The 12,090-nt window shown below is 37.5% G+C and overlaps 1 protein-coding gene across 1 annotated transcript in view; it reads right to left on the bottom strand.

Moving 5' to 3' along the window:
* LOC120538509 (pro-neuregulin-3, membrane-bound isoform-like) overlaps nt 1–12,090 on the bottom strand; it is an 822,431-nt gene that overhangs the window by 36,390 nt on the left and 773,951 nt on the right. The window contains exon 5 of the mRNA XM_039767928.1: nt 9,833–9,935. Coding sequence (XP_039623862.1) covers nt 9,833–9,935 — 103 coding nt within the window. The remainder of the gene's footprint in view (nt 1–9,832; nt 9,936–12,090) is intronic.

The following is a 12,090-nucleotide window of genomic DNA, read 5'->3' as shown; positions in this document are numbered from 1 at the left end:
CGATAGGTGCAGTCAACCCTTAATACCTGGCTTGGTTCCTCAGTGCCAGTGCGTCAGCACCCATGGGGTGCCGCGCTGAGTCACATACACTTCCAGTCCTTCAGCGTCTGTGGGAGACACTGCCTAACAGGCTGCTGCTACTCCCTAACATCGCTCAATTGGAAAGCCCCTTCTTCAGCCCCAAGCTGCTCTCACTGAGACTTGCTCCTGACCAACTGCCTCCATTCACTTGCACACTGGTGCTTCACAATTCTGCCATCTCTGTCACACCTTCCATCAAACTCTATTCTCTCCATCTTTCTCTTTCTGTTTTCAGTTCTTATTTTTTTGTTGTTCCACTCTACAATGCAGGCTCCTCTTATGTTGGCTTGATTAGACACCAATATGACCCTCTGTCCACCACAAGGTTTAAATGCGGCACCTGACTGAACCACTCACATTTGCATGAGAGTGTAAAATCAGCCAAGGACTGCAATCAACCCTGGAGTAGCATCATCATTTGCCCACTTACACCCATTCTAAGCCTACACGCTCTCTGGACTTGATTATTTATTTAAAAACCCGCACAACTCTATGGACCACTTATCACAGCAGCTTCAAAAGGTTACATGATGAGTAAGCAGTGTGGTTTGAACCTTGTTTTAAGTTCAGGACACATTGCCAGCTATCTTGTCCATTAGGAGCAAGCAATGCTTTTCCTTTGTAGCAACTGGTAGAGATTCCTTTCAAGGACATATAACAAAGATAGGTCTGATCATAGCAGGCATCATTTACTAATGGGCTAAAGCTAACTAACAAAGAAAAAGAGCAAAACAAGCATACAATTATTAGAGAAGCAGAAAGGCAAGAACAAAATCCAAGACCAAAAAAGGAAATTGCTTGATAATCTAAAATTCTGTGCCTAAAAAGATTTTCAAATGTTTTCAGAACGTGCAGACAGTTACAGATTCTTAAGTTAAGTTATGTTAGTTTTACTATTTTTCCCCACTCCCTTTGTTGTGCTGGGATGGGACTTATATTTAAATGAGGACACTCAAGTTTTGTGGTAATTTGGGTTGCAGTTACCTGTGGGCTTCTATTGTCATGTCTTAGCCGGGGGTCCTCCCCTGGTTTGGGTTCAGATTGAATGTTTTATGTCTCTTTTCTTCATTTTTGCTTTTTTGATTTATGTTATTTATCTGCATTATTCTTTGTTTTTGTATGTACGCTGCCTGAGATATGTCTCATGTTTTGTGGGTGGCCCCCAAGAGGCAGGGCTACCTGCCTATTTTTGCTAGGAACTGTCCTCCACCCTATAAATCTGGATGGTTTCTTTGAGTTATTGGATTTCTAGATTTCTGAACCATATTACTCTATTTTCTACTATGTCTTTGGATTACAGTTTAGGAACTTTTGTGCACTGAAATACCTTAGTGCTTCAGGGCAATTTATTATTGTTGAGGAGCATTTAATGAAAATTATGTTTCTATTTTGCAAAGAGTGGATGCTTGCCCTTATTACTAGTTGGGGTTTGATGACAATGTCTCAAATATGTGAGCATATTTTAGAAATGCTTTTGGAACTTTTTGGGATTTATGTGCTCCTGGTTCACAACATCTATGTAATTACGGTCAAGCCTATGTCAGACTCGATGCGACGTGTAACGATACAATTAATGCTGTCAAGCCCAACTAGGGATTGTATTCAGCTGCGACCTAGTGAATAAAATTATGTTTTGTTTAAAAAAAACATGAATATTTATATGCATTTTGCCACTCTAAGATAACACATTAATATTGATGAGCGGAGCCTTCAACGAAAATATAATGGCATGGAAAAAAGAAGCTGTAAAAACAGTTTTAGAACAAAATGAAGCTAAACCACAAATCAAGTGATAGTGATGACAATTTGAATTTGTCATCAGACATTACCGTAGATAGCGAAACTGATGCATATGGTACTGTAGCAGTGCTACTGGGGATTGAAACTTTAACTCCCAGCAGTCCCTGCAGTGAATCTGATTGATTGTCTGCTGGGGGTGCAAGGGCTGCTGGGTAGAAGGAGGCAGGCTCAATATTTTAAAGGGGGTCAGTGATACCAAAAGAGGGAAGTCTTTTGGGTTTCGTGTCTGGAGTTGCCTGTCTGTCTGCATTTTATTTTGATACTTGTAGATTCTTGTTTTGTCCTGGATTGTCTCCAGTTTTGGGTGTATGGACTGTCTGGTGTCTTCCTGTTGCATGAGGACCCTCTGAGGATTTGTTGTCATCCTGCGAAAAAAAGAGATCTCCTGATCCCATTCACATGCCATCATCTCATCAGGAAATACCGGTAGGAGTGACCTTTACATTCATATGCAGTGTTCTGATCTCTGGACTATCTACCTCCATCATTTCATTTCATCAGTTGCCATTTTCATGGACTTTATAGTGTGTGCTTTTTGTGAGTGGTTTGTTATGGTTGAATTTGTGTTTATTGTAAATCGCTGTAAGGGGACATGGGGTGGGATCGTTGTTTTATTTATTATTGTTTATACATTCTTTAATTGCCTTTTTATGATCAGTTGCTTTTTTGTCTTTGCTTGTGAGTGTGTGCGGGTCAGGCCATGGCTGGAATCTCCACCAGATAAAATAAATAAATCACCGTCTTATCAATGGCCTGAATTTTAGTGGCACTAGGCCGCTTCAGTACTGAACGATTGAAATGTAAAGCCAGTAATAAAACAAACTGAATTGGAACCATTAGTTGAATCAAGTGATAGTGATGACGATGTGAATTGGTTATGAGACATTAACACAGATAGTAAACTGATGCATACAGCACTGTATGACCAAACCGCCATGATACACATGGTGACTTTGGTCACCTAAAGGTTCCCCATGATGCAAGTTGGTGCATAGCTAAAAAACAAAATGATTGCGATCATGAAGAAAGACAAGAAGCCTCCTAAGCACTGTTCACAATGCAGCAATTGTCATTTGTGTTGGGGAAAGGTGGAAGTCTGTAAGACTTGTGCCGTGGTAGCCTACAATAACACAAGGAGTGCGTCAATCATGAGGGTCAAGGGAAGTAATATTCTACCCTCTCTGCTGAAGTAACATAAACAATATTATAAGAAATGTGGGCAAAGAAACACACTTCAAATGTCCTTATTGCAACATTGGGCTGTGTGTTGGTGACTGTTTCAAAGCATGTCACAAGAAGGTCATGTACTAAATCTGCATCGGTATAGCAGTGGACACTAAACATACTTTTCCTACTGTATTCACGTTTGCATTTTGTTATCCACATATTTCTGCTAGACATAACAATTTTCTTATTTAAAGAAATTGAGCGTTTTTGACTCATTTTTCCAAGACTAAACAGAATGTTAAGGAGGTTGAAGTTATCCCAGCTTTCCGTTGTACTGTGGCAATAGTTGCTTGCAACTGTGTTATTTGCCTTATTCTTTCAGTTTATCATTGTTTCATTTTTCAATATTTGGTAAAACTATCAATACTTTTGAGCATTTTGAGTTTTGGATTTTCTGCTCTTGAATTTTCGATTTTGGAAATTTGTGGACTTTAAAGTAGTTAATTACACCCTTTTTCTTTATTTGGAATTGCATCGCTCAATGAGAATTTTTAAATATTTGAATTTTGGTTTCCATTTCAGCTTCCTTTCATATAAGATGATTGCCAAGACCATATAATTGAACACCTATGACACCACAAGCACACAAGTGCTTAGCACATGCCTAGCTGTCCAGTGAGGATGGAAGAGACAGAATGAAAAGAGTGAACAGAATCAGCAGATCGATTAGGCAAAAAATGTAATCAGTGCACAGAGCAAATAACAGACAAACTCATTTGAAGAAACACACTAAGCTGGGTTGTGCTTATAAAATAATAGCACTAAATCACCATGAAAGGTCTTTTAAATAATCCAAAATCTTGTATGGTTACCCTCTATGTTTCACTGGCTTATAGTGCATACAGGAAGTATTCAGACCCCTTTCATTTTCTGCACATTTTATTGTATTGTAGATTTAATTTAAAATTGACAAATTTACACTTATTAACCTATAATGACAAGGTGAAAAGATATTTTCAGAAGGTTTGCTAATGTATTAAAAATCTAAAGCAGAAGTATTCAGACCCTTAATTCAGTATTTTGTTGAAGCCCCTTTGGCAACTTCAGGTCTTCTTGTGTAAGTCTCTGCTTGCTTTGCACACCTGGATTTGGTCGGTTTATCCTATCCGTCATGGCAGATACTCTCAAGATATGTTAGATTGGATGGGAAGCATCTGTAAACTGCCACCTTCAGATCTCTCCACAGATGTGCTATCGGGTTTAAGTCTGGCCTTTGGCTGGGACACTCAAGGACAGTCAGAAAAATGTTCTTAAGCCACTCTAGCATTTTCTTGGTTGTATGCTTTAAAACATTGTCAAGTTGAAAAGTGAATTGTTGCCCAAGTCTGATGTTGTGCACACTCTGAAGCAGTTTTCTTCTAGAACCTCTTGGTATATGACTACATTTATTCTTCCCCCAATTCTGCCTCCTTTTCAATGTCACTGAGAAGTACCACAACAGCACTTGGTATTAGGCAGGCGATGAGCAGTGTCCAGTCTTTGTCAGACATAGTACTTAGAACACATTTCTCCAGTTTTGATGTCACTACACTGGTTGCCTGTGTCATTCAGGATTGACTTTAAAATACTGCTTATGGTTTATAAAGCCTTAAATAATCGCGCTCCATCTTATATATCGGAATGCCTGACGCGTTATATTCCAAATCGTAACCTTAGATCTTCAAATGAGTGTCTCCTTATAATTCCAAAAGCTAAACTTAAAAGAAGTGGTGAGGCGGCCTTCTGCTGTTATGCACCCAAAATCTGGAATAGCCTGCCAATAGGAATTCGCCAGGCAAATACAGTAGAGCACTTTAAAACACTGCTGAAAACACATTACTTTAACATGGCCTTTTTATAACTTCACTTTAACTTAATACTGATACTCTGTATGTTCAATTCTTCATAATAATTATTCACAGTGGCTCCAAAATCCATACTGACCCCTACTCTCTCTTCTGTTTCTTTTTCCAGTTTCTTTGTGGTGGCGGCCTGCGCCACCACCACCTACTCAAAGCATCAGGATGAACCAACATTGATGGACTGAAAGTCAGAAGTCTACGTGACCATCATCATCAGGTCCTTCCATGAAAACCCTAAATACAAAGAGGACTGTTTGACTTATGTTAGGTAGATTGCCCAGAGGGGACTGGGCGGTCTCTTGGTCTGGAAACAGATTTTATTTTTTCTCCAGCCTTTGGAGTTTTTTTTGTTTTTTCTGTCCACCCTGGCCATCGGACCTTACTCTTATTCTATGTTAATTAATGTTGACTTATGTTTATCTTTTATTGTGTCTTCTATTTCTCTATTCATTTTGTAAAGCACTTTGAGCTACATTTTTTTGTATGAATATGTGCTATATAAATAAATGTTGATTGATTGATTGATAGAGTTCTTCCCAAAGAATTCAGGTTTTGTCTCATCAGATCAGAGAATTTTTTACTCATGCTCTCTGGGACTTTTAAACTGTAATATTTCTTTTATTCAAGAGTGGCACTTTACCATAAATGTCTGATTGATGGAGTGCTGCTGAAATGCCCATCCTTCCAACAGACTCTCCTATTTCAGTAGAGGACATCTGAAGCTCTGTTAGTGTGACCATTAGGTTCTTAGTCACCTCTCTGACCAAGTTCCTTCATGCATGGTAATTGAATTTGGCCAACACCAGAAAAAGTCCTGGTGGTTCCCAACCTCTTCTATTTCACAATTATTTATGTCATGGTGCTCCTGGGAACACTCAATGCTTCAGAAGCGGTTTTCTTCCCTTGTCCTGATCTAAGCCTCGCCACAATTTTATCATGGAGGTATCTTGGATTTCATGGCTTGGTTTTTGACATGCAGTGTGACTTGTGAGACCTTATATACACAGTTTTGTGCCACTTTAAACAATGTGCAATCAATTCAATTTGCCATAGAAGAATCAAAGCAAACAGGATGCACTTGAACCCAATGTGGAGTGCCACAACAAAGGGTCTGAATACTTATAAAAATGAGAGATTTACATTTTTGGTTTTTAATACATTTGCAAATTTTCTGAAAACATGTTTTCCCTTTGTCATTATGGGGTATTGATTGAGTGAAGGGGGCTGAGTACTTTCTTCATCCTCTGTAAATACTGTCCCATGTGCACCTTATAATCTTGGTGGTGTTTCAAGGTATCCATGGCAAAAAATGGCAGTGACCATACCAATAAAATATTATACCACAACAAATAAACTAAACAATAAATAACCAAACATAATTTTCATAGTATGAAAAATAATAACAAGATGAAAGTTAAAGAAAAATGTATTAGGAAAGAAGAAAAAAACATAAACAAAATCAGTTCTGAAGTCTAAATTCATGACACTAGCAAAGGACTGTGGCATAGCAACCAGGCTCCCGAATTGTAATACTTAATGATCACATAACTCTGTGACCCAAATAAGAAACGAAAAACAATAAAACTAAAACAAAAAGGTTGTCCTGACACCTCCCCAGAATTCTGTGCACTTGCACAAAGATACAACAAGAAACCCCATTAATACTGTGTGCTAATGCTTATTTTCTGCACTGAGCTGCACTTTAACTCTAAGTCTCTATTTTCTGATGTTTTTCTTCAGCATCAGCAACGAATAAAACAAATACAGTAGGCTTGCCCATTTCATTATAAAGTGGTGCCCTGTTATTTATACCTCAGAAACCAAGACTCCACATTTTCTAAAGTGACTGACTTATTTCCGTTTTTCACTTTCTTCATAGTGATTGGGAACTCTGTCTGAGTTCCAGTTGACCAAACAGAAATTTTTAACTCAGGGAGAAACTTTAAAAAATGGCAGTTGAATTCACGATCAGCATTTCAGCAGACTGCCACCTTGAAACACATCCTGCATGGTGGCTAAACAGTAAGAGAATGCTTTCAATTGTTTTCCTTAGCACGTGATCTTCTAGGAGTCTTCTTAATTAGTTAGTGGGATTACCACTATAGACTCTCAGGAGATTTTGTATGTAGTTTCATTTTCCTCATTAATTAAAAAAAACAACTCTTTCCTATTTAAATGCTTTAAAAAAGCTGGGTCAAACTGAATATCTTCCCCAGAAACAGCATCTGTCACCATAGCACATTCACAGCAACAATGGTCTAGGCTCATCACACAGTGGTATTCTTTATGGGTTAAAGTGTACAACGATAATGTTAATATCATCAAATAATAATGTTAATTATCACAAATAATCTGTTAAAAAAGTTCCCTCAGTTCAAGAGCTCTGCATCAATCAACCACTACAAAAAATGTTAGTCAGGCTTTAACATCATGAATAGCATCCTACATTTTACATCCTTGCGAAGAGTACAATAACAGGATAGGCTTTTGCCTCGACCCAAAATCAGGACCTGGATGGTGTAAATGTCATTGCATTTGGGAGTGGAGTCGTGCAGCCACAGATGTTTAGGAACTCATCATCAAATAAAATCCGATGATTGGATTTCCTCCCTGGGTTAGATTTTCTGTTTTTATTAGTATTAATCTAATACCATAGTCATGACACTGTCAAACACTTTAAAAGAGAGAGTTACAAATGATACTAGATAGGCATTTCAAGGGAAAGGGATCATATATCTTCTGCATATTTCTAATTTATTACATATACATTTTACATTCCCTATCTGGAGTGAACAGGCAAGAACGAGTATTAGCAGGTATTACGTTTTTTTATTTCAAATAAGAATATAACCTATAAAGCTTTAAATGGCCATGCACCGGACTTCATCAATGACCTTCTCCACCCTGTTTGCTCACTAAGGTCCTCTGATTCTGGCAATCTTGTTGCACCCCACACTAACCTGCACTCATTGGGTGATACGATCTTCAGGTGTATAACGCCCAGACTTTGGAATGAGCTCCCAAAATTTTGAGATCAGCTGACTCCATTCATTCCTTTAAAAAACAACTGAAAATATCTATTTTCTGCACCTTCTTCAGTTCACCTCTCTGTCCAGATACTCATGATAATTTGTGTGTGTGTGTTATATCACAAATAATGTGATTTGTTCAGGCTTTTCTTTTAGTATTGAATTTAGTATTACACTCTGGTTTATTCTTTCTTCTATTCAATGCAATGCTTTTGTATATCCTGTGTTTATTTGTTTATTGTTCTATGCAGAAACTATTTGTCTCTTAAGCACCTTGAGCATGGGAAAGGCGGTATATAAATAAAATGTATTATTATTATTATTATTATTATTATTATTATTATTATTATTATTATGTCACAGGGAAGGAAAGACAGGAGTGGCATGTCAGAGCACAGAGTGCGGCAAACAGAAAATTAAATCTAGTAGCAGAGAAGAGAGGATAAAAGCGTTATTATGCTGTGTGGGGAGAGAATTACATTGATGAGCATATATTATATGAAACAAGCAAAGGACAGGGACAACCAAGTATTGAGAAAATATGCAGAAAGGTATGGTGGGGGCATAGAATGAAAGGGATAGCAATGACATCGACAGTGATTGGCACTTTGGTTCTTGGGCTGGAGAGAAGTCAGATGTATGCAGGAGTATTGGAAAGATCAAACCAAAAAACCACAGATTTTTTGGATAGTAAAAATGGGGAGGAGTACAAGGGATAGTCAGAGATGCAATGATTAAGGAAATAGAATTTACATTTATTTAGCCAACACTTTTATTCAAACTGACTTTTCTTTTTCCAATTGGAGCACATGCAGGTGAAGTGGCTCACTCAGGTTCATACAATGTCAATGGCAGGATTTGAACCCACAACCTCAGGATTTGATATCCAAAGCCTTATCCACTGCACCAAACCACCTGCCACCCCAGAATGTGAATGATTTTAGTTGACACAAATGAACATGATATGTTCATAAAAAAAATTCTAATAAAAAGTGAGACATGTAGAGGAACAATGATTGTGGGAGCACAAAGGAAGAGTAAAAAATGAATTCCGGAAATTGGGAGGATCAGAATGGGATGAAGATGAAATGTAAAATATGGAAGAGGCATACAGGACAAAGAAAGGAGAGACAGAACGGTCACCAGATTTGGCTTCCTGGAGATCCATATTGACTGTGGTTTTTTTTATTCCAGTCAAGTTTCTTTATAAAAAGTCACTCATTGTTCTAAATGAATGAAATATTTTTTGGCTTAATTTTACTTTGTTCAGATATTAAAATTCATAACTGTTAATTACTTCTTTTATTCTTAGCAAGCTGCATTCAGGCAAATGAATTTCTTCTATTGTTTCCGACCAACTGATAATTAACAATGAGGTACAAATAACAAAGAGACCAGAATCTAACCAGCTAACTGCACTTGTGTTTGCTCATCATAAAGTATGTGTTTGATAAAATATTGGGACATAAATTAAATAGGAAGACACTGTGATGAAGTAAATACAGATCTGTTTCAGACAAGAAAGTATAGCAATCTTATTAGAAAAATCTTTAAACGTTTAATAAAACATTGAATTTGGTGGTATAAGAACCTCAATCAATGAAATAATGAAATTAACATCAAGAATTGGCATTAAGAAAATCTGTTTACCACAACAAACAAAATAATTAAATCGACAGCAAGTATTGGTTACTTGTGGTATTACTATGACACTGTAATGAAATGGAAAGATAGATAGATAGATAGATAGATAGATAGATAGATAGATAGATAGATAGATAGATAGATAGATAGATAGATAGATAGATAGATAGATAGATAGATGGGTTTGAGGAATAAGAAACCTGCACTTACTTGTTACGGCAGTAGAAAGCCACACAAAGTGAGCCCAGTATCGTGATCCCAATTGTGATACAAGTGATAGACAGCACCTGCCTCTGGTACACCTCTTCACTCTCTGCAAGTAAGAAATAAAACAATGAATTTGATTGTATTTCACTTTATCATTGCTGAGTGCTGTAAAGAGAATTGTGACAGACACTAAATAAAAAATTTTGTGACCCGACATTTGCGCGATAGACATATGCTCGCCGACAAAATAGTGCTGATTAAAACGTGCCGTCAAAATCGCGCCGACAAAATTGCCTCGTCAAAATCGCGAAAGTTTCATTAAATTTGAATTACTAGTTTAAAGCATATATAATAATGTTTATTTTAGAAGTCAATAATATGAAACGCAGCATGCCATCAGCACGGCACGCAGATAGTCCTTAAGATCACGCCCTGCATATGTAGGAAGAGTTGCAGCAAGGGCGTCCCACTCTCTTGGCCTCTCTCGCGATTTTGTCGTGGCGATTTTGTCAGCGCGCATTTGTCGAAAACCAGTTAGCGGGTTTGTCGGCGCTCATTTATCCGTCGCGGTTTTGTCGGGGCGCATATGTCTATCGCGCTTTTGTCGGTGAACCAAAAATTTAAATGGATTGATAACCGGCTAGAGGGTTTACTTTAATTGTTGAAATCAAAAATATTCACACACAAGCTCCTAATTTATTGAGACCAACACTGAGTGCCTCTAATGTTAAGCATATATACCCTTTCCATGTAATGGCTGTTTAGTCAGTGACAGCCAGCTCTGTTATTTAAAGCAGGCTGAGTTTATGATTATATTCAGATATAAACTTTTTGTGGGCTTGTTTAAAGTTTAAAGCTTTTTTTTTGTTTTTTCTTTCAATTCAATTTGTAGTCTTATTTTGCCCTGAATTCAAAAAGTTAGTTTTGTTTTCCTATTTTATACTCTTTCTAAAGCCATTTTGTGTACTCGTCAGGATGCAGCTTGACGTTACAATACGACTGGCTAAAAAGGTTGCCTATTAATGCTGATCATTCATCCAAGATTATGGATAACATAAACCTTTGTGAAAGAATAACATTCTAAAATGATCTCTCTGGTGTTCAACTATTGCTTTGTACTTTTGGCCTTGATGTTTGCTTAACGTTCTTGTTTTGACATTTTGATCCTTTTGATTCTCACAATCTCATCCCTAACTTTGTTACTTAACTATGATTCATCTTCTGATCATATTCCTTATTCTCTCATGTCTTCACTAGTATAACAGTATGCAGATGTGTGTGTGTGTGTGTGTGTGTGTGTATGTGCATGCTATTCTGAGATAAAATGGTAAAGACAAAAGACTAAGGTAGCTTTGAATGTGGAATGATAGTAAGCATCTAACATGCTAGTATAAGTGCATCAGGGACTCAAACCTTGCTGGGGATTTCATAATTTTTATGCCGTGCCATATATCAAGTGAAAACATCCAGCCAACAACACTATTCTGGCAGGAAACCAATAGTTTATGAAAGGAGTCAACAAAGGCTGACATGGAAGATTAAACGTAAGTAAAAAATGACAAAAGTGTGTTTCTAGCATGTTATAGAACCTTAACACAGGGAACTAAATTATTAACAGAAACCATTGGCAGGTCTGATAAATTTGTATTCTTGCTGATTCATAGTGATGAGTGCACAGTAATATAGCAAGAAAAGAGAAATATAGATTGTGAATGCCATAACTGAGGGACAGGCATCCTGAATGGCAATTCCTTGCATGGACAGGATTCTGTAAAGGAAAGATGTAGATGGACACGCATTACAGCTGGGTTTGTTGTTTTCTCTCCATATACAGGGTGGCAGCATCCCTCTCGTGGAATTCCCATTTGTACACCTACAGGGCATTTCGAGAGATATGCTAGGTACTTGGGTGCCTCCATGGTGATCTACAGGGGAACACTACTGCTAAAGACTGTATTTGGTTGAGTCGTGTCTGATATTTTGTGCTCTGGGGTGCCCTCTTGTGGCCAAAAGATCTATGGATGTGTAACATCCATTTTTAAATATGCAGACTGAATGTGGTTGTATAATGTTGAGGGTTGTATGTTTGAGTGTCTCTTAATATAAGCGCAGCATTTTCTGAACATCGGTGGGCAATCAGAAGAAGAGGAATGTGAAACAATTAATCTTAATGCAGCGGTCAACCCCGTCACCAGATTTCAGTCAAATTTGTTTTAGAGTAGAAATCCACCACCAACTAATGATCAAAATCAGTGAATAAT

This window comes from Polypterus senegalus, chromosome 1 (genome assembly GCF_016835505.1).
Source record: "Polypterus senegalus isolate Bchr_013 chromosome 1, ASM1683550v1, whole genome shotgun sequence".
Classification (NCBI taxonomy): domain Eukaryota; kingdom Metazoa; phylum Chordata; class Cladistia; order Polypteriformes; family Polypteridae; genus Polypterus; species Polypterus senegalus.
Note: the sequence above shows the minus strand (reverse complement) of the source record. Positions and strands in the feature narration are given on the sequence as shown.